The sequence below is a fragment of the Erpetoichthys calabaricus genome, chromosome 7 (genome assembly GCF_900747795.2).
Source record: "Erpetoichthys calabaricus chromosome 7, fErpCal1.3, whole genome shotgun sequence".
Taxonomy (NCBI): Eukaryota; Metazoa; Chordata; class Cladistia; order Polypteriformes; family Polypteridae; genus Erpetoichthys; species Erpetoichthys calabaricus.
Genome location: NC_041400.2, coordinates 54,111,262 through 54,135,600, shown reverse-complemented (window position 1 = coordinate 54,135,600; position 24,339 = coordinate 54,111,262). Strand labels below are relative to the sequence as shown.

Sequence of the window (24,339 nt, the reverse complement as noted above, 5' to 3'; positions counted from 1 at the left end):
GCAGAGGTTGCTGGCACAGGAGACACTGCAGCTTTACAGCTGGAAGGAAAGGTTTACAGATCCAAAGGTTCAGATTCTATCCTCATGTGTGTCAACCCTTCATCCCATTCCACAGTTAATCTTGTTACACAAGCAATGTCCGCAAACTTGTTACCCTTCAGTTCAGGCTATAGAACGGAATACTTTGGACATAGTCCCTGTGAGCACATAGGTGTTTACATTGTTTTCAAGGCTGGTTGCTATTTTAGGATAGTTATGAGAAACGTGCATTTTATTTTCAAGACACAAAGTTTACAACTATAAATATAGATTAATTTGTATCAAATGAAAATGACACCACAAAACAAGTTTTATGGATTGCATGTGTGGGATTTTAAAAAGACTTCTTGCTCTTTACACATCATGTTCAAAAGTTGAATTCTTTTGGTTGATTTGTCTGAAGGTTACTAACTTTATTCAAAAGAGCTCTACAGGATCAGTCCTCCACAAATAATAACACATATTGGTTGGAAAATATAGGTCTTACAGTGAAATCCGTTCAGTGATAAAAGGTACAATTTGAAACACATATCAGTAATAAAAGTTGCCTATGCTTTTCTTTATTGGAGTTGAAAATGTGCAGTGGCCGGTGGAGCGGGGACTCAACTTATCTGGTCATCTTGCTATCTTAGTGACTTTAGAAAAGAAGCAGCCTGGTTGTAATTGCTCACTACAGTGGTGCAGAATCCGCTGTGAAGAGGGAAGAGGGAAAGGCAGAATATAGGTCTAATAAAAATTCCAGGTAATGGCTTGTTAAATAGGCTGTCCTTTATGGCAATAATAAAGCTAATAAGTTAGGATTATACAGTATATAATCCACAGGAAAATCTCTTTCAGTTTGGCTGCTATTGGTATCTCCCTGTTTTATGTTCCTTTATTCTGTAATCCTAAATAAACTGTTTTTGCAACCACTTTCTGGTTCTGCTCCTTCTTATTCAAGTCAAGCTTTTGGGACTCAACAATATACCCTAGTGGTGGCCTATAAATAAAACACAATGAAAGCTTTCAAATATTAGGGGTATCATGGGTTACCCTTTTAATGGTGATCATTTTCTCTTTTGGTTTAAGGAGGCATTCAAGCATATCATACCTATTCACTACTGTTTAAAGTACTAACATTTTCCTTACCGTTGCTAGTCCAAGTGACATTATAGAGCTGTCAATAGTTAAGTACCAGCAGGACTAGAAAATTCTTCACAGAACTTGGTGGTTTAATTCTTCTGAGCTAGAGGAGGAAATACAACTTTATTAGCTTGCTTTGTGACTCTCAACTCCTTCCTTTGCGTACTCTTTAGCTTGGACTCTGAAAGAGCTGGGCTCTCATGTGACAATATATGTATTTCTAAAACATATTTTGATCTACCAGCGAGTTTCCCCCAGACAAGGACAAATTTAATAATACAGGACAATTATCCCTCCTACCTTTTTTTGACTAGTTATTGTAGTATTTTTTAATAGATTTATCAAAATCAGTAATGACTTCCCTCTGTTTTGTTTTCTTTTAATTGATCAGTTTTGTATCTCTTTTATATAGCCTTATTTATGAAAAATGAATGGGAGATTTTTGCATAATGATGCACGTTAAATCATATATATTGCATTAAGTGCTTTAGGTGCAGCCTTTCCAAATTTTGATTCCAGTCAAAAACCTATAATACTCAAAAGTACTTAACTTTAAAAATGCATACTTCAGCCTTATATTCCAAACAGATTTTCATTTAAAAAAAACAATATTGCTAATTTACATGGTGATCCCAAATGTAATACCACTTTTATTGAAAATGAAGGGATGTTTTCTTATCGGTAAACATTATTTTTCTTTAATATTCTTTTCATTTCATGCTGCAAAATCCATAATTATGAATAGTATGTGAAACACTTTATTTAAAAACTGTCTAAAATAATATTTGAAACAATCAGAATGCTGCTAATTGTAAATTATCCTTGTCTTTTGTCTTGTAGGTTCTGGCCTTAATGTCAGTGACACTGAATCATGTCATGGAAGTCAAGATGAAGGCAGCGCACCGAATTCACAAATTGTAGAACTCAGAAGAATTCCGATTGCAGACACTCACCTCTAATTGCTTTTTGGCAGGGGGTAAATGGGGGAGTGAGGGAAAGTATCAGTATTTTTTATTGTAATTTTTGCACTAAAACATACATTAATATAAATCTAGAATATTAGTTTTTGTCACTAGCAGTTTGATACATTGAAGATTTTATACAATGTAGTTAATTTAAATTTGATGGTCCTGACAGACAAGAATTAATTGTCATTAAACTATTGGTTTACCCTTACCAGATGTAAATAATATCTAGAATGCCCTGGACAATGGCAAGTGTTCCTAACAATATTGATACATTTGTGTAACACTTTATTAAAAATATTTAAAACATTTAGACTTGCAGTGTGAATTCATTATACTGTTTGTACACTTTGAGAAAGTGATAAACTTTAGATATAACGGTCACTTCACTGTTTGACGTTTTTCACTTTACACCTATGTTTCCAGTGAAGAAGCACTGCCGTCACTAAGCAAATACAGCGCAGTGTTGGCACATTAACCCTGATAGATGATTTCAAGATTCCTGGAACATACAATGGTGATAAGGCTTTGGAATGACATTTTAAGGTTAGCAGCTTCAAGTTTAGCTAGTTAATTATGGACATCGCTCCCATCCAGTACAATCTGACCAGGAATAGCATTAGAAGATTAATGTTCCTCAGGCTTTCAGGAGCATGACCCCTGTCTTCAGCTGCTGGCAGTTGTGAAACATTTACTTCGAGTCAAAGGGACAAAGTCACAGTAATGTAAACCAAACATTACCTGCACACAGTTTAGATATTATAATGCTATTGCAAATTTGTATATGCTGTAGCACTCTCTTGTAATGGGAATTAAAAATACACAGAAATTAAAATACACTAAGGAGAAATGAACTGATTTAAGGACTACACAGAGTGCACTTGTTCTAATGTTTTTGCTGTTATGTATTTGTGATATCTAGCATTGTTCTAATTATATGTCTTTTAAGAGTAGGTTTAAGCTTGTACTTGATAGTTAAAAGAAAGAAGTAGCTTTCTTAAAATAAGCCATTATAATTTAATTCCCCCCAAAGCATTAGGGGTGTTATTTTTTGGCAAGGGTCTGGAGGACTGAAATGTGGCTGATTACGATTGTCCATTCTGTATCACAATGCCCCATTGGTCTAGTCATGCCAAAACAAGATTGGATGAACCAAAAGATTTGGTCTGGAATTTGTGATAGGAATAGGTAAAAGGCAGGTTATCCAACTGAGCCCCAAAACGTACCACACTAAACAGTCCCAGGTGCAAAATAAATGGTTTTATTTTCACAAAAATACCTTGTATACAGGTTAATCCACAGTCTTTCACTACACAATCCTTCTTTTCCTCCCCCAGGTAAGTTTTGCCTTCTGCATCTGGACTCTGAGTCACTGGAGAAGGCTGGATGGCTTGATTTTTTTGTCAGACCCAGGAGTACTTCTGGTAGTGGGTCATAGCCCAACAGAATCACTTCTAGGCCAGATAGAAGCCTCCTGAAACATAGAGTCCGTCTCCCTACAGTGCCCCCTGGTGGCACCCAAGGACCCTAAGGGAGTTGTCCCTCAGGACTACAATTCTCATAAACCCATGCGGGCGCCCATACTAGGTCCACACCAGCGGAGCACTGCCACCTATTATACTGGGGGAGGAACTGCTCTTGATATTCCAGCTCCTCCCTAATGCCTACTACTTTATCCCTTTGTATGGGGTGTTGATTCAGCCCCATCCCGGTTATGCTTCCTTCCATACTGTCCTTCCATTATGACATCCTGGCTAGGAAAAGGTCCAGCAAGGCATTCACAAATAGTATCAATTGGTCACTCGATTTGTGTGGCTCTCTCTTGTCATCTTGCTAAGAAGAGAAGACCACCCCTCTCAATCTTGCCATCTTGCCAAAAAGAGAAGACCATCTCCCTCTTTTGCCATTTCTCCATAATGAAGACCATTCTGTCCTGGCAACCATATTGAGACAGGCGTGTGACCTGTTTCAATATTCCATTAAAAGGCCATGTAGTTGCAAAGACCAGGCTAAACTAAAGATAAGCCAAGAGCCACCTATGAATGCAAGATGCGCTGCTACTTAGGCTGTAATGGTATTTTTTGTCACACTCATTTTACTTGGCTTATAATTTGGGCATATTATCTAAAATACATATTTAATTGTGCAACTCCTTCTCCTGCATGTTCTTTCACTCTTTTTTATTGCTTGAGGTTATAGATAAAGAAGGGAAGGGGGGAGTGTAGAAGTACAGTACTTGATGACAGAGTAGTAAGAGTAAGGGAGCTGAGGCATTTTGGTAAATTCTACATAATAAAAAAAATAAAGGGGAAACTAAGGTGATATCTGTACAGTAGGAGCAACAGAGATTGCCATGATTCATTGTAACTTTGAGTCCTATGCTGGCAGTAACCTTGATATCTATACTAACCCGTAACCCCGCGATTCTCGAAAGAATCGCAAATCCAAGAATGCCAAACACTTTCTGTTCCCTCCGATATTTGGAGGGATGAAAAATCATGGAGGGTGGGTGCGTTCTGGGAAATTTTTTATTCAATAATAAACATTTGTACTGAAGCGGTTTCTTTCTGGAGCTGTGACTCATCTGGTTCTGGTGTTTCAGAAGCGAGTTGTAAGCGACTTCGTTTATTGTTTTTATCCATGCAGTCTCGTTTTTGTTTTTCTATGGCTGTGTCGTCAGCCAGAAGTCGGTTGCTGACGGTGGCGGATTCGCGTGCTGAAGTGACGATGGCGGCAGACCCAGGCTTGGAGGGGCACAGTACTAAACGAAGGTGGTATATGTGGTGGTGTGGGCGGTCGCGTTCGGGCAGCGGTGGTAGTGTGTACGGCTTGCCTGTTGCCTCTGGCATCTGTGCATATATACTGTACAACCTGGCGTGCACGCTTTACCTCAGGTTTAGTTTAGCCTTTCTGCAGTTTCTTTTTGGATCCATGCCTCTCTTGCATCTGGTGTTTCAGAAGCGCATTGTAGGCACCTTCGTTCATTGTTTTTATCCATATGGGCTCGGTTTTGTAATTCTAATCATTAAGCTCTTTGTTTTTGGAGCCGTGACTCCTTTGCTTCTGCTGTTTCAGAGGCGCGTTGTAGGCGCCTTCGTTCATTGTTTTCATCCATGCGGTCTCGTTTTTGTTTCTCTGTGGCTGTGTCGTTAGGTACAACTCTTACTTTTAATACTAAATTACCGTTATGTGATTCAAATATGCCACACTGACTGCTGGCACAGTGGATTAGAGCAAGTTTAGTTTACAGGTTGTGTTGTTTGGGCGCATCCATGCGGTCTCGTTTTTGTTTCTTTTTATCCATGCCATCTCGTTTTTGTTTCTTGTTATCCATGCGGTCTCGTTTTTGTTTTTCTGTGCCTGTGTCGTTAGGTAGAAGTTACCGTTATGTGATTCAAATATGCCACACTGACTGCTGGCACAGTGGATTAGAGCAAGTTTAGTTTCCAGATTGTGTTGTTTGGGCGCATCTATGCGATCTCGTACAGGTTGTGTTGTTTGGGCGCCACCTACCGACTCTGGGAAGCCGCTGGATTTGACTCTGGGCCTCTGAGGCGCTCTGGCGCATGCGCCTTGGTGCGTCCTGCGTCCGTGCATATATTAAACTGTCGTTTAGTAATATAGATAAAAGGCAAAGCCCTCACTGACTCACTCATCACTAATTCTCCAACTTCCCGTGTAGGTAGAAGGCTGAAATTTGGCAGGCTCATCCCTTACAGCTTGCTTACAAAAGTTAAGCAGGTTTCATTTCGAAATTCTACGCATAACAGTAATAACAGTCGACAACATCTGCCATGTTAAACTTTCTGATTTATGGCCCCATCTTCACAAAATTTGGTAGGCGGCTTCCCTGCGCTAACCGAAACCGATGTACGTACTTATTTCAGTGGTATGATGCCACTGTCGGCCGCCATATTGAACTTTCCAATGGTCTTTGTTACTTATGGGCCCATCTTCAAGAAATTTGGTACGCGGGTTCCCAACACTAACTGAATCCTACTTACGTACATATATATATATATGTCCATAGCCTGTAGCTCGGTCGCTGTGTGAGGCGGCGTTGGGTCCCCCATCCCCACGCTTCCCACGTAGTTGGCTGCCTGCAAATATAAGGCCGTCCGTCGCTCCGGTCTCTTCATTCCCTTCCTTGCTTCGCCACGGTATTCACGTCTCCCTGCTGATAACTGCAGCCTTTATATTTAATCCACGGCTTCTCCGCTGTTTTATTGTTCGTTTATTACGATTATAGTTATTGTGTAGGTATTTTAGACTTAGTTTACATTGTTCAGGTACCCATTTCCTTTATCGTTCCAACCGTACCCCCATCAACATTTCTATCAAGGTGATCACCATCGATCAAAGAACTGTCACTTACCGAGTGGTTTCCATGCCTGGAGATGGCGCCTGCCTTTTCCATTCTCTGTGTTACATATTGCACGGCCATATCAGGCTCACTCTTGATATCCGGAAGAACATTGTGTCTTATGTATTGAATGACCGGGACAGGTTCAAGATGTGGACTGATGACGGTACAGGAGATAATTATACTACACAAGAGCACTATAAGAGTGAAATGCTTAAGTCCTTCACCTATTGTTCTGCATGTGAGTTGATGGCTGCCACTGAATTGTTCGGTTGTCGCTTTCAAGTGTACCAAAATGGCCAAATATTTTACACCTTTGGACAACCGCCAATGCCTCTTATAAAGCCTTCTTCAAAATGTTTACCCCAATCTACGAAATCTCCACGAAAACAACGTGTCATGGTTGAGGGAGAGAGCTATCCTGACACCAAGAAATGACATGACTACGACTATAAACCACATTTTACTTCAAAAACTATCTTCACAACCGAAAACATACTGTGGATCTGTTGTAGAAGTGGAAGACGCGGTGCACTATCCGGTAGAGTTTCTCCACACTCTGAATCCTCCAGGCACTCCTGAGCATAATCTAATTTTGAAGGTTGGGGCACCAATAATGTTACTGAGAAACTTACAGCCACCAAAACTTTGTAATGGCACGAGACTTCAGGTCACGTGTTTGCAAAAGAACCTAATTGAGGCAACCATTTTTACTGGCAGTGGCTCAGGGGAGAGAGTTTTTTTTCCTCACATCCCTGTTATACCCTCTGATCTCCCATTTCAATTTAAACGCTCTCCAATTTCCAGTAAGGCTCTGCTTCGCAATGACAATTAATAAGTCTCAGGGACAGACCCTACAAAAGGTTGGCATTGATTTGAGGCAAGATTGCTTTTCACATGGCCAACTATATGTTGCATGCTCAAGAGTAAGCTCAGCGCACAGCTTGGTCATATTACAACCGGAGGGCCGAACTGACAACGTGGTATACAAGGAGGTCCTTAACAAATAATTATTGGTATATTTTCCCTCAGTTTAAAAAGGTTTAATTTTCTTCTTAATAAAAACTTTAAGGCAGTACTTTGCCGCTGCGAAGCGCGGGTATTTTGCTAGTTGTTACAATAAATTGAAGTGCAAATTAACAAATATGAAGGCTATCCCAAACACCCTAAGCAAATAACAGAATAAAACAAACTAGAGACACGGTTACAGTTTTGGTGAAATTGTCCCCAAAGACAGTAGAATGTTTTTAGACCAATGCCCGCTAGGAGATTCCTCTGTCCCTTAGGAATAGGTCCTTTTCACAATTCTTTATTTTTTCTTCAAGAAAGTATTGAGAAAGAGTACATGCTCTTCCAGTTATTAAAAACAATTACAGAATTGTGAAACATCTGTTGTCCATCTTTGTTTGAAATCTAAATGAGAACATGCTTACCTGAGTTACCATCATTCCCACTGATGAAACACAAAGAATAAAATTTCTCCAGGCCATTCATGAAAAAAATGAGGGACCAGTTTTGTCACATGTAATGGCAGCACGTATATTTGTAGCTGGCACTTCAAGCAGAATCCATATTACTAACCGAGAATGGTAAACCAGAAGGCACAGACGCAGGTACACAGCGATGGACGCAGGAGACATAGTGCGCAGGTGCCTACAGCGCGCGTCTCATAAACCGCAAGCGAAGTCTGATCCACCGCGAACGAAGGAGTCACGGCTCAAAAACGAAAGAGCTCAACTAACGACACACAGAAAAGAGGATTCTGCACTGCAACCCAAGAGTCAAACAGAAGACACTACGGAGTCCGCAAAGGTCCACAAAGATAGTACGGAAGGCGCGAGAAAGTACGAAAGGCGCAGGCGCTTACAACGTGCTTCTGAACTAAACGTCCACACTACACAGCATGGTCCGGGTAATAAGAATAAACAAACTCTCCGTATTAAACGTTCAGCATCCTCACACGTCCAAACCATATAGCATATGTGAATCACATTACAGTGATGCATTATTAACAGTACAACCACAAAAAACGCTCCATATTAACAGTAAGTGCAATTATCCATATTACTAACGGTGGACAACGGATGACTAATGGAGTCACGGTCACGGCTCCAAAACGATCCAGCTCAACTAACAGAGCTACAAAAACGAGCCTGCATGGATAAAATCATTAAACGTGGGCGCCTACAACGCGCGTCTGAAACTGCGGATGCAAAACTGTCTCGGCTCCAAAACCAAACAGCTCGACTAACGGAGCTACAAAAACGAGCCCGCATGGACAAATACAATGAACATAGACACCTACAACACGCATCTGAAACTGCGGAAGCAAAGCAGGCATGGGTTCAAAACAAAAGACCACAACTGACGGAGATACACAAACGAGCCCGCCTGAATAAAATCAATGAACACAGGCGCCTACAACGCACATCTGAAATGCCGCAAGCAAAGCAGGCATGGCTCCAAAAAGAAAGAGCTCGACTAACGGGGCTACAAAAACGAGCCCGCCTGGATAAAAACAATGAATGCAGGCGCCTACAACGCACTTCTCAAACAACACAACCAAAGGAGTCATGGCTCCAAAGCGAAACATCTCAACTGATGGACATACAGAAACGAGCCCACCTGAATACAATTAATGAACGCAGGCGCCTACAACGCGCCTCTCAAACAGCAGAGGTAATAGATAAATGGCAAAGAAAGGAATGACAAACAGCCGCTAAACAATTCCGCCAATTAGCTGACAACGCATTCTGTAATGAGTCCACTATTAATGAACATTCATTAGGATTAATGAATATCATTTGCTGTCATTGTCATTCACTTAACTTCCCTGAAGAAACAACTGGTAATACAACTAATGAGTTTACACGTTGTTGTCAAAAGGGTCAGGTTAGACTGCCTCCTTTAGATGACTTTCCTGAATATCTACGGAAGCTTCTAACTAACAATGTACCCAAAAGTAAAAACTTTATGGACTGCATTGGATCCTACAATAGTTCATTTGCTTTTGCATCTACCGGGGTAAATATCAGGCCACCAGCTGGCAATGGCCCATACTGCTTTCGCGTATGTGGACAAATAGTACATCGGATTGGAACAGTGCACCCTGAACCAAATCACGAACGCAAATATGCACAAATCTACGTGTTAGATCCAGATGTCACAATCTATCAACGAATGACCCCTCCTGAAAACAAGAAATACACAGAGCTGATAATGAGAAACGTCGCTGAAGTCATACACAGTCACCCATTAGCTAAGTCTACAAAAGTACTTACAGGATCACATTCTAACAATACTGTTTTGATTCCTAGAGTTGACCTTGCAAGTTCTGCCCTGGAATTACCTTTTACACTTAAACGACACCAATTTCCCATTAAACCTGCCTTTGCCATGACAATCAACAAATCCCAAGAACAAACCATGGACAGAGTTGGCATATACCTCTCTGAGCCTGTACTTGGACATGGACAACTTTATTTAGCCTTCTCAAGAGTTCGGCGTTCATCTGACATTAAAGTCAAAGTTGTAGATACTCCATACCAAGGAAAACTCATTCAAGGACAACACACCATCTTTACTACAAATGTTGTGTATAAAGAAATATTCCAATAAATCTTTCTAATGTGCCATGCTATGGGTTCTTTACTTCCTTTGTTCGTCATTTACACCTTTACACTCCAATATATCTCATACATACATCAATGTATTTCGGGTTACCCAACACCAGGGGTTGGTGAGCGAAGCGAGCAGGGGGCGGAGCCCCCTAGTGAGTACATAAAGTTTATGCACTGCCTTAAGACTAATGCTGTGCCAGACCTTTATAGCTAAAACAGCTTTGGTGCCTGTCCAGCACAGGAATCAGTTTTTGAAAACGCAAATACTCACATTGCAGTTAATATGAAAGAGTCTTCCCTGATGGAAAACAACACACCAAGTCCTCAAAGCAGCATGACTATGTGACAGCAACTCCTGATTGGGACAGACAACTTAATGTAACTGTAAAGTGACTAACAATATAAATCATAAATTTAAAACCACATATAATTATGTATGTTGCATTTCATGAGAAGAATGCAAATTATATACAGTATGTTTAATACAACGCTGAGTGACTCATTCATTCACTCATCAACAAAAACACTTATTTCCAATTTCACAAAAAAGCTGAAAGCTGGCAAGATGGTTTTGATGTATCTATCAATATTTAGGGGTAAAAACCCCCACACAATAGAAAAGCTAAATATCCAAAAATGTCATGATGGAATTAATTGAAATTTGATAATGATGTAGAAGAAACAAAATTAGCCGGCACAAGTTTTTTATGTTTTGATATTTGTTATTAATAAATACTCTAGCGAATGAAACACTCTAACACACCGAGTCCCCCATTTTGGCACAGCGCTGACTGCAATCTCATGAAGAAATGGGGCATGCTGGTTTGTGCAAATGAAAGGTGTCTGCAGAAACAAAGTGAAAGGAGCAAAGTTCGATAATTCAAAAAGAGGATTGTGAGAGAAGTAAATTTTGTGTAACTGATTCAGTAAGAAAGATACTTATTATGTACTAAATGCCTCCCGCGGCCTCGGCTACATAGTAGTGAAACAGGTAAACATAGATCAAATGTGTCCAATTTATAAGACTGCTGCTAATTTACCTTGTTGATTGCATATTTCAACATAGTGACATCTGTCATAGGGAGCAGGGAGCAAGCTAATGTTAAATGGTTGGCTTAACCTTGCAGCCTACAGGCATAAGAAAGTTAATAAATTTACCTTGGTAATTAGAAATGAATTCTTTCTTAGAAATTGTATAATGTATGTCCAGTTTCGAAGGTTTTGTTGTGGAACAAGACTTCTTCTATTGCTAAAATCAATTTTTGGAAGTGAAATTGTGAGCATGAACAGGAAGATGGCTTATTTGGCAATGCATTTCCAAATTTTGTGAACAGAGCTAATTCTACCATTATGCAATCATAATTGTTTTGTAAAGAGTTCACAGTTGCTGAGTTGCATAAGGGGCGTCCAATGAACTTTGGTTAGTCTACAGTGATAATTCTTCATCCGTTTACCTTGAGGCTGCTTTGAGGGATCACTTGGCAGAGTGAAGTACAGGCGCTAAAGGTGCCCAGGAGAGTGAGAAGTAGTAGTAGTAGTAGTAGTGGTATTGTCATGTGTGAGGTGAAATTCTTGAGTAAAGAATGGGGTTTTCAAGTTTAATTTAAATAGAATTAAATTCTGAGAATGACGAAATTTCCTCTTGCATTAGCAAGAGGATATACAGTACCCTCAAGATCAAGGGCTCTGTAACTAAAGACTCCACCATGTCTTCCTATTTATTTTAGATTAACAGTTATAAATTAGCCTCAAATTTTTACAGCAGAGTAGTTTGTGATGTTTAAGCAGCCAATACAGCATTCCCAAATGTAGAAGTTATTAATGACCAAATGTGTAAAGTGTGAAGAAAAAAAATGTTAGAAGAAAGAATAGTTAGTGTGTTTGCATTATCAAACAAAACCATAAAACTAAATTCAAAACCCAATATCAGTACTGACACAGAGTACAAACAAAAGATAAGATGGTATAACAGAACTTAATTTATTTATTGCTTTATTGTTGACAACATTTTTTTTACCCAGAACAAATTATGCACAGATTTCTGGTTTGGCGTGTTAAATTCAAAAGACTTCGTGGTCGTAGTTGGATCAAATATACAATACAATATTGTGCAAACAATCAAGGGCTTTGCTTCTTGTTCTAAGCAGGCTGAAAACACATTGTTAGTGTCAGTTTTGTACAATGTGATTCTGATATCTTGAGCCCCCTTATCCATCTTCAACTAGTGCAACCCAACCCTGGTATATATTGTTTTGCCTTATGAAGTTGTGTTCTAAACTGAAGCACTTTATATACATTTTTCAAAAATATCTAACCTGCTCTTGCACTGCAAAAAGGAGATGATGGGTACCAAGGTCCAATATGAGAACAAAAGCCGTCCGTTTATCAAGCCAAAAGCATTACTGAGTATTGATGGATATCTTTAGATTGCACACATATTGGAAAATGGAAGGAAGATTAAATGTGAGAATAAGCCATTTTCACCTCCAGCATTTTCCTCCAGTGTTTGCTTTTCACCTTGAAAGATTGCCTTTAAGTAAATGTATTTGTATTACTCAACGTTGATATCCAAATGTAATTGCTGTCTCTGTTAAGTAGCCAACTAGACAATGATCACTGAAAAATTTCACATGATTACTCTGTGTTATACTTCCATACATAACAAGTTGTATATCTGTAAAAAGGGATGGATACAATTTACTTCAAAACACATGAAAGACTAAAGTGTTTTGGTAATTGACAAGAATTACTGACACATTCCCAGTATTCAGTGTTAAAACAGGTAAACATCTACAGTTAAGCACGCTCACTAATACCAATCAAACCGGGACAAACATGAGGCCAGGCTGAAGCCAAATGCTTGGGGTGCTAAAACCCCATTTAATTCCATCAAAAAAAAAAAAGAAAAAACATTAAATAAAACATGTGCTTGAATGAATTCTCTGGCTGGGACAATTCCCTTGGAATAGTGCTGCATTTTAAAGGATACACTGTTTCTCACTCTCCCTCTCACTCTCTCACTCTTTACAATATTCAGGTCTGAAATGAGATGCCACCATCCAGGAGCGTCTCCCTTTTATATTCAGTGGACGAGAAAGGATGGGCATTCTTTGACTTTGTTGGCCTCAAGGGGTGGTGAGGGAAAAAGGACCCTCTGGCACACATTTGTGATGCTGTATACACCAGGAAAGACATGCACACTCCATGCAGACCCTGGCACTGTGAGGAAGGAATGACAGCTCTGCTCATCTCTACTAAACTTACTAAACATTAACCTGAATAAATTAAATGTAGGAGTGAGAAGAGACATTTTCTATTAAAATCATGGTAATTTAAGTTAGAGATGCCATGCATTCTTTTAAACCTTTTCTGTTACCAAATTGAAATAATAATGTGTATTATTGCCCTTTATACAGGTTATATAGCCTAAGCTTGTTAAAGGTGCACAGTACAGATAGTTGTATGTTTTCAGTAATTGTAAAAATGATAGAGATTCTTGTCATTAGGAGCCATGTTTACACTAGCAGGGCAGTATAATATTAAGCAGGCCTTTCTCCATCAAGGATTGTTTAATCTGCAAAGTGTAAAAGTGACTATCCTTCATGGAAGAGTGTCAGTAATACCTGGAGTCAGCCCACCTAGTGAGCTGAGTCAAGATAGGTTGGTGACCACAAAAGGATGTGATCAAGTGTCATTCTGAGCCCCATAGCATGAATGAATACAAATTAATTTTTACATTTACTTACACAGAGAATCATAGACACATGGAATAAGTTGCTAAGTAATGTGGTAGACAGTAGAACTTTAGGGACCTTCAATGATACACTTGATGTTATTTTGGAAGAATAAAGTGGATAGAATTAGTGAGCTTTGTTGGGCTGAATGGCTTGTTCTCGTCCAAATTGTTCTGTTGTTCACATGTTTATATTGCACTTTCACTTCCAGTTACTCAAACACCAACCAGCCTTCAGAAAATGTGTTCAGTGGAATTAATCATTCAGTTTGAACTGTAATGTTTCATGTTTATAAAGCATGTCTTCCATTCAGTCACCCTGTTCAGTCAGTCCCTATCACTTAATCAAGAGGGATGCCAATTGGTTAATAGCCAGTATGAATTAAGGGATGGAGTCTTACTATGAAACTTCTTCACTTTCAAACCAGAGATCTGTTGATATTCACATCGATCTTTCTTAAGGAATTGCTTTTAATTTGAAAATAGCAACATTTTACATCAACAAACAAAGCATGAAGAAATGGATATGTATTACAAGTTTGGAGCTGAGAAGTACAAAAAAGAATAATTTTCTAGACAATTAAATCAAAAGTAATATAAAAGCTAATACACAGACAAGACAATATCATTTCAAATAAAGAAAATCAAATTTTCCTTGTACAACAATCAAATTATGGTTTACCAAGCAGAAAAAGTAATTATAAGGATCAACAGAGAAAAGAGTGTAAGTGAAGGTCATGTAGCATTGCTACTTGACAGAAGATCATTTGCAAGCTGCAGTACCCTCTGTGTGGCCCTGGTATGGTTTTTTTCAAAAGACATTGACTATAGTCCACAATAACTAAATAATAAAATAAAATTAGACAGCGAATTATTATTCACTTTCACCACACAAAAAAGTAAAAGGAAGAGGCCATAAATACTACAGTGTGTAGAAGGGCATCACTGAATACACAATGCTTTACACTTTGAGGTGATAGACTGGTGCCAACTCCTGTTGGCTAAGAATATGGAAATGGAGCTTCATGGTCAACAAAACTAGATAACTGAAAATAGGAAATATATCACCTAATCCGGTGAATTTTGATTTCTGATGCAACATGTAGAAGGAGGGGCCATAATTGTTGCAGCATGTGTCTATGGATCCATCCTGCTTTGTATCAGCAGTACATGCTGGTAGTTGTAGTGCAAAATTGTAGGAAAGTTATTCTCAGCTATTCTTTTAATACTAAGTGAGCATCTATTGAATGTCATGGTATATCTGAATATTGTTGTTGCCCTTATGCATTCCTTTATACCATTGTTCAACTGGATACTTCCCTCTGAATAAAGCACATTGTCATAATGAAAATCAAACATCATCTCATGCTGCTTCCTCCCACATTGCAGTGGCTTCCTGTCTGGCCCCATAATGAAATGAGAGGTCCTCAACATAAAAATGTAGCCAAACATAGTATGATGGTATAGAGTCATCACCAATCCATATCCCTATGTTTGAACAGAATTCTTTGGAAATAAAAATGATTTAATGAGCAAGTTACTATTCCACAAGAGTGGTCTATTTCAATCAAATTCTTGAAAATAAATACTTTACTAATTAACTCAGTCTATAACAAACACATGTAGTCAAATATGTTATAATACACAAAAATCTGAAATACAAAAGTACAAATAATATGTTTTCTAGACTTAAAAAGCCAAAAAAGGCAACATCCATGTGCTTTAAGTCCTAAAGCAAATTCCAGAGTTGGGATGTGATGTTCAGTGAGTGAAGGGATACCCGCTTGAACAGGCTGGCTGAAGAAACTAGCTGACATGTTACAGGATATCTTCACTTCTCCAGAGCCAGGGCAAGCCATTAGGGATAAAAAAAAGTTGCCCACATATTAATTAAATAATATATTAAAAAAATGGGATGATACATATAGGTATCTATAATCAAGGCCATCAGGCAAATATATACATAAGTAAACAAGAGAATAGAAAAATATTATTAATTACAGGCTTACATCAGAAAATTGAAAGAAATTAACACTAGAATCCCTGAAGCGTACGACAAAGTCGTAATCCCGGGCCCCCTTAAATTATTTCACACCTCTCCATTAGCGTTTTTGTTTTGCAAATGTGTCGATCAGCACAAGCAGCAAGCAGACTGCCGCCCCATCCCCCCACCGACGCAGCTGAAGTTCTTCCCAGCTCAAGTCAATTTATCTGGGTGTGAGGTGCCTGGAGTTGTACAGGGTAAATAATATACCATTATTTGGACTCAAACCCACAACATTTTGGTTATAGGTCAACAGTTCTTACCGCTGCACATGAGCAATTTCCACAACCATATGTTTCAGATCACTGAGAACATGTTTAGCCTCCATGAAATGTTTTGAAACCATGTGTTTCAATAGTCTCACATTGTTAATTTCATTCTGAGTTTTCTCCATGGGATAAATAAAGTTTATCTAATCTAATTTGTTTTGCTATATTATGAGTTTTTGGGGGTTGATTTCTTGTTTTTTTTATTTCTCTAGTGTTCTTCGTAGATTTATTTTGAAGTAATTTGTTGTATAAATTCTGCAAATTTTATCATCTTCTTCTTGATTGTTAATTTCTTGAAACAAAATCAATGAAAAAAGCATTGATTAAAATAGATCACTCATATTGTATAATAATCTGATCCTTAAATCGTGTTTATGAACTTGTTCTGTGGGTTATACTTTATATTAAGGCAGTTATTCTTGTTTGCTTTGTAAATAAAGCAGAAGGAGATGTAAATAGAGTTTGTGTTCCAATATGGATACCATTTTTATTGATGGTGTTGTTATAAAAGGTCAATGACACTTAACAGAGTCTCTCAGTAGGGAGACATTTGATTGTCTTAGCACAGTGGTCAAACTGACATCCTCTTCAAAGGCTAAGGGGACTGGAAGGGGTCTTTGTTACTACAAAAGCGATCTCAAGTCTGAGGAAGAAAATGGAGAGCATATAAATATCTGTTAAATCGCTATCATTCCCCTACTATGTTTTAGGCTTGATTTTTGCAAGAGATTCACCATGCTCCTAAGGTTGGTATGTTATGTTATAATCTGCATTCTTATTTACATTTTTCTGTCCTTCTTGTGTCTATCTACAGCATGTCCTTCTTTAGGGATTTTACAATGTGGAGCATTCATTTTTACCAGCTGCAAAATTATCAGCATGTCATTTAAAAACATTATAAAGTTTTGTGTTTAACCAAGTGTGGAGACTTTGGGGTGCACCTGCCGCCCCCAACCTGACACAGACAGGCAGAGACACAAGTTCTAGAACAACACAAGCTTTATCCAGAGTTGGAAATGTTTTTCTTTTGTCTTCCACCTGCAGTAAAGTACAACAAGCACCAATACAGCACACATTCCTGTCTTCTCTACTCTCTCACTTCCTTCCACCTCCATTCCTCCCTCAAGCTTTGTCTGCTTCCTCCTGACTCTGGCTCTCGGAGTAGTGGTAGCTGGCTCCTTTTATAAGGCACCCAAAAATAAAGTGTCTCCGGGTGTCCGGTGATCTTCTTCCAGCAGCACTTTCGGGTGTGGCGGGAGTCCGGACAAGGATGGCTCACCCGTTCCCCTTGCACAACCTGGCGGTGGCCATGGGCCCTTTCAGTGTTGAACTTCCATGCTCCAAACCCATGGCACCATAGCAAGCAAGGAGGGCTGCCCTCTGTCATCCCAGGGCAGGTATTGCCCTGTGCCAGGTCCTTCCCTTACGAAGGCGCCCCGACTGTCCATCACACGGTATACCTTTATTATTTTATCATAAGCACTGAAATGAACTGTCTTGTTTATGGCTGCTATGATTCTGTTTCCCGGAATTGACTGGAAATGCATGGCATGTGACTTCAGTGCAATGCTTTAAATAGTGTATTTCCTGGTCTTCCAAGTTTACAAATATTTCAAAACAAAATCTTCTATGTGTTAAGGCTATGTCACATTATGTGACAGTTCTAGCTATTTTCAGTCATAGCCTTCATTTGGATAATCTTAGCAAGTCAGAGGCAGTTGGCAGTATGCTTCTCTGAAGTTGGTCGCATAATATGACATACCTAGCAAAACACTCCAATGAGTCTGCAGTTTGCTGCAATAAAATTATACAGGTGGGAATTTGTCTTTAGTCTTAAGGGGGGGCTCTGTGTGCATGAGAGCCCACAACCAATGAAGGCTCATCTGGATGTACAATGCATAGAATTCAGCGACAAGGAATAAGGTGTTTTGGCCCACCTATACAGATGTTTTACAGTCATATGAAAAAGTTTGGGAACCCCTGTTAATTCTTTGGATTTTTGTTTATCATTGGCTGAGCTTTCAAAGTAGCAACTTCCTTTTAATATATGACATGCCTTATGGAAACAGTAGTATTTCAGCAGTGACATTAAGTTTATTGGATTAACAGAAAATATGCAATATGCATCATAACAAAATTAGACAGGTGCATAAATTTGGGCACCCCAACAGAGATATTACATCAATACTTAGTTGAGCCTCCTTTTGCAAATATAACAGCCTCTAGACGTCTCCTATAGCCTTTGATGAGTGTCTGGATTCTGGATGGAGGTATTTTTGACCATTCTTCCATAGAAAATCTCTCCAGTTCAGTTAAATTTGATGATTGCCAGGCATGGACAACCTGCTTCAAATCATCCCATAGATTTTCGATGATATTCAAGTCAGGAGACTGTGACAGCCATTCCAGAACATTGTACTTCTCCCTCTGCATGAATGCCTTTGTAGATTTCGAACTGTGTTTTGGGTCATTGTCTTGTTGGAATATCCAACCCCTGTGTACCTTCAACTTTGTGACTGATGCTTTAATATTATCCTGAAGAATTTGTTGATATTGGGTTGAATTCATCCGACCCTCGACTTTAACAAGGGCCCCAGTCCCTGAACTAGCCACACAGCCCCACAGCATGATGGGACCTCCACATAATTTGACAGTAGGTAGCAGGTGTTTTTATTGGAATGAGGTGTTCTTCTTCCGCCACGCAAAGCGCTTTTTGTGACCAAATAACTCAATTTTTGTCTCATCAGTCTAAAGCACTTTGTTCCAAAATGAATCTGGCTTGTCTAAATGAGCATTTGCATACAACAAGCGACTGTTTGTGGCGTGAGTGCAGAAAGGGCTTCTTTCACATCACCCTGTCATACAGATATTCTTTGTGCAAATTGCACTGAATTGTAGAATGATGTACAGATACACCATCTGCAGCAAGATGTTCTTGCAGGTCTTTGGAGGTGATCTGTGGGTTGTCTGTAACCATTCTCACAGTCCTGCGCATATGCCGCTCCTGTATTTTTCTTGGCCTGCCAGACCTGGGTATAACAGCAACTGTGCCTGTGGCCTTCCATTTCCTGATTATATTCCTTACAGTTGAAACTGACAATTTAAACCTCTGAGATAGTTTTTTGTAGCCTTCCCCTAAACATTGATACTGAACAATTATTGTTTTCAGATCTTTTGGGAGTTGCTTTGAGGTTCCCATGCTGTCACTCTTCAGAGGTAAGTCAAAGGGAAGCACAACTTGCAATTGACCACCTTAAATACCTTTTCTCATGATTGGACACACCTGTCTATGAAGTTCAAGTCTTAACGAGCTAATCCAGCCAATTTGGTGTTGCAAGTAATCAGTATTGAGCAGTGACATGCATTCAAATCAGCAAAATTACAAGGGTACCCACATTTTTGCACAGACAGTTTTTCACATTTGATTTAATTTCACACAACTAAATACTGCTTCACTAAAAACCTTTGTTCAGAAAACACCCCAGTACTCAGATGTTCCTATGAAATGAAAGACTTACCACTGTTATCTTTTTTGTTGAAAGTAGAGTAAATTATTATGCAGGCTGGGAGGTGTTCCCACACTTTTTCATATGACTGTATGTACCACAACAGAAGAAAAGAAAAAAGGGCAGAGACTGAGGCTGAACATGTTCTTAACTTTTAACCCTCCGAGCAGGATCGACTTTGTCAGGCAGTGCCCTATTAGCTGCCAGAAAAAGGGAAATGTCAGCTTTCATCAAGATCAGCAACTGTGATCTGCAAATCTGACACACCCCATGGCTAGAAGTTGTGTAATGTAATATCGGCTTTAATGTGTTTTCATTTGAGAATTCTAATATTACTTTATTTTGTTTTTTGGCTTTGACTTTTTAGTGTGTAATTCCATATAGAGACAAAAGTAGGACTGAGTCCCCGGTTTCAACTTTTTGGCTTACAGTAGTTTAATGTCTACTCCTACTGCTATTCAAATACATCTGCCTTCATGTTGACAGAACAGACAATATAATCCAGCATTTTGTAAACATTCAATGCTTTGTTTCTTTTACCAACCACCACCTTCCAGCACTTTGTTGATTCCATGCCTCAAAGTATTCAGGCTGTTCAGGAAGCAAAAGGGCATCCTACCCAGTGCCAGACAGGTGTACCTAATAAAGTGCATAGCATTTACATATTCAAGTCTGTTATGTGTTTTTGTTTTCTTAAATGTTTCCTTTGAATTATTTCTTTATATCGTGCTGAAGACAATTTGTTCTGAAACTACTGCCCTGGTTTGTGTTTTTTTTTTCACGTGGGAAATGTTTCTGGTCTCATGAATTTTTGGTTTATGGGACCTGTCATAGTTGTTCTTTGAGTGGCATCAGTAAAAAATGTGCAGCTTATAAAAAGAAGAGAACAAAAATAAGGAAAAAGACTTAGTAGAAGTGCAGAGGAAGACTAAACCAATATCAACATTTTGGCTCTCACAAAGTGATGGGATGTGTTTGGAAAGAAGCCAGCATGAGAGATTTTTTATAGAAGGCATCAGATGTCAGGCCAGCCCTTTTACTTCAGATCACAGTTGCTGTCCGGAGTTGAAATAAATGTATCTACTGGGGGATATTTGTTAATTTATGGCTCAAATCTGCTTTTTATTTCATTTTTCATCATTAGTCTAAAATTTTGACTACATTCTAACAGATAGGGCTGAAATATTAGTGCTGTATACTGTGAAAGACGGGTATCAGCAAGAGTGAAAGGGAAGGTCTACAGGAAAGTAGTGAGACCAGCTATGTTATATGGGCTGGAGATGGTGGCACTGACCAGAAAGCAGAAGACAGAGCTGGAGGTGGCAGAGTTAAAGATGCTAAGATTTGCATTGGGTACGACGAGGATGGATAGGATTGGAAATGAGTACATTAGTGGGTCAGCTTAAGTTGGACGTTTGGGAGACAAAGTCAGAAAGGCGAGATTGCGTTGGTTTGGACATGTGCAGAGGAGGGATGCTGAGTATATTGGGAGAAGGATGCTAAGGATAGAGCTGCCAGGCAAGAGAAAAAGAGGAAGGCCGAAGAGAAGGTTTATGGATGTGGTGAGAGAGGACGCATGCAGGTGATGGGTTTAACAGAACAAGATGCAGAAGACAGAAAGATATGGAAGAAGATGATCCACTGTGGCAACCCCTAACGGGAGCAGCCAAAAGAAGAAGAAGATACAGCATATTAGGTATATGGTCAGTTTGTTCATTTTCTTTGGTTCTACTGTGATGCGCGAGTCGCTGCCTTGCACCCAAAAGACGAGGCTGATTCTAAGGATTTCATGAAAATCAGCTTTATTCAAATTGAAACAGGAATAGCAAATTTATTTATTGCAGATACTACTCTACTACATACAGACACAGCAAACGGGCAGTGCTGGAGCCAGGTCAGTGTCCAAGTTATAGTGTTCTCCACATCACCCATCAGACAACGGTGACTGTGGCACTGTGAATGTGCGAGGTGCTGCAAATCTGTGAGGCGTTGTGAACCTGAGGTTGCCTCTGCAACAGTCAAGCAGCCCTCATCAGACGCGTCAATAGCGTTTTGGCTTGCCGCCCTGTTGGGGAGGGTCTCAAAAGAGTTAAAAAAATCTCACAATAAATTTTATAGTCTGCTTTTTTTTTTTTCCTCGAGGCTGTTCCTTCATTTTGTGACAATTAGGAAGGGGTAGAAAAAAAAGTCTGAAAAAATACTGATCAGTCTTGAGGACTCAGACAGCATTTCTGTAATATATAACAACATTTTACAGTCCCTGCCTTTCAAAGATCCCAGAGTACAGTGGAAAAAGGATGTCTCACTCAACATCTCAGAACAGGAATGGAAGGAAGCAATGCACAGAATTCACTCGAGCTCCAGATGCGTAAAGCATACAATTATTCAACTTAAAATTATCTATCAAGAACACCTGTCTCATTTAAAATTGTCCAAAATGTTTCCAGGGCAAGATCCAACCTGTGAACATTGCCATCAAGTTCCATCCTCACTGGGTCACATTTTTTGGGCCTGTACCATATTATCATAATTTTGGACCAAAATCTTTAAATGCCTTTCAGACAGACTTGGTGTCTCAATCCCTCCTAATCCACTAACAGCTGTGTTTGGTGTTCTTCCAGATGGGCTTAAAGTGTAGAAGACAAACAAACTGTAATTGCCTTTAATACACTATTGGCACGCAAACTTATCTTGCTCAAATGGAAGAATCCTATCTCACCTTCTTAAAGTCAGTGGGTAACTGATGTTATATATTATTTAAGATTGGAAAAAATCAAATTCTCACTTAGAGGATCTGTACAAAACTTTTTCAAAACCTGGCAGAATCTAATCAATAACATTTTAGAATAAGCATTTAAAATTAGGAAGCAGATTCTCTCCCCTCTTCCTTATTCAATTTATTTTTATTCATTTATTAATTTACCAGGGGGCACTGCGTGCCAGCCACTTCGTGTCTCTGCCGCTCGCATTGTGAAGAGAGGGGCTGAACGCACCACCAGGAAGCGCAGTCGCTTCTCCGAAACCCCCTCTTAAACGGTGATACAATGGGAAACAAATACAGTTTTTCTTACTTCCTCTTTGCTCGATCAGTTGCTGGCTTGCTGCTGCTACCGTGCCGCGTGATCTGCATCTCACGTGGCATTTCAAACATTTAAAAGCATGTACAGCAGCTGTTCTACTCTTTGTCTTTTATTTATGGCCCTGGGCATGGCTACATTTCTTGGCACAAACTCTCATCTCGTGAGACGTGAGTTCTTGATATTTTTTTAGTTTATAATTTAAAAATGGAATAAGAATCTCAAAATCTAACAACATCACATTAAAGTTCGATAAATTCCGAAAAGAATGATACCAAACATATACAGTATATGTAGGTTTTAAAATAAGCCCGATTTAAAAAGTGACAAAAAATGTGGCATAAAAATGTCACATAAAATCATTGCACTTTTAGGCTTAGGATATATATAGAGTAGATCTATTTCCTTTTTTTTTACAAGTTTAAAGTTTTTCTCTGCTGGCCTAGCTCTCTTTCTCATGGGTGGGTGTTGATTTGTTTCAAACCTAATTGTTAAACTTGACTTTCTTGTATGGAATGTTATTTGATTTTAATGAAATGCAAAAAAAAAAAAAAAAGGAAGACTGGATTGTAAGTTTATATGTTAATTGTTATAACAGGTGTGGAGGGAAATTTTAAAATGGACATTAATAGATTAAAATTATGATCAAGCCATACTATTAATTATAGTCAGTGATGTTTCTGCATTAGAAACCAATGGGGCACAACCCACCATAAAATGCTCAGTGTCATATCCTATCTAGAAAAAAAAATAGTTTTTTGTGATATGTGAAATTGTCTTGATGGCAGGTTGTCAGGGCATTGGCCCTACAGTGTTCTGTCTTTACCCTTTGGTGTGTGTGTGTAACCAGAACTTTCCAGTTTAGTGATACAGCTTCAAGGATAGGGCCTCTTCTCCTCAACATTAAAATGAGATCCACTTGTTATTAATCTCACTTTTGTACTTACAGTATGTTTTGAATTTCCACAGCTAAGACAATGAAATGCTACAAAAAGTCCACTATCATTTCCTTATGTAAAGGTAGTCTCAGTAATTTAAAAAAAGGAAGCAGATCCATATCGGGATTTCATTGATCTCAACACATTGTGTTGATCAGAATGGGGCTGAGAGGCATCTTGATCTTTACCTGTTGCTGAAGAGAATACACTTACTTTGAAAAAAATAACAATGAAGCCTCACATGTACTCTTTCCGCCTCATTAAAAAGATTCAGTGGTATGATGTTTCTCTTTTAAAGAACCACAGAGTCCAAAGATGCAAGATCAGGTATATATGTAGAAAATAACTTTTTCAATTGATTGCCCTCTCTGCTCTGTTCAGTAAACACCTGGTGGTTAGCTTTGCTTCTCGACAGTCCCAGAGCCTTGTTCAAATCATGCAGTGTATGTAGTCTATGTGTTCTCTCCACGTTAGTTTAGAGTGTCCTTTTTCACCTTATAGCTGTCTGATTCTAAACTTGAGGTGTTGTTTAAATTTAGGTACTTCATATAAGTAGGTGGTGTGGAAGAATAGTATAGGGTAACATAGCATTCATCTTAAAGAAATAGAATAATGGGTTAATACATGTCCAAAACCTGTACGGACATGTCAGGAAACCAGATA

The 24,339-nt window shown here is 39.0% G+C and overlaps 1 protein-coding gene across 1 annotated transcript in view; it reads left to right on the top strand.

Annotated features, from left to right (window-relative positions):
- adgrv1 (adhesion G protein-coupled receptor V1) overlaps positions 1 to 2,435 on the top strand; it is a 697,787-nt gene extending 695,352 nt beyond the window's left edge. Inside the window, exon 90 of the mRNA XM_051930189.1 lies at positions 2,002 to 2,435. Coding sequence (XP_051786149.1) covers positions 2,002 to 2,120 — 119 coding nt within the window. The 3' untranslated portion in view covers positions 2,121 to 2,435. The remainder of the gene's footprint in view (positions 1 to 2,001) is intronic.
- The last annotated feature ends 21,904 nt before the right edge of the window (positions 2,436 to 24,339 follow it).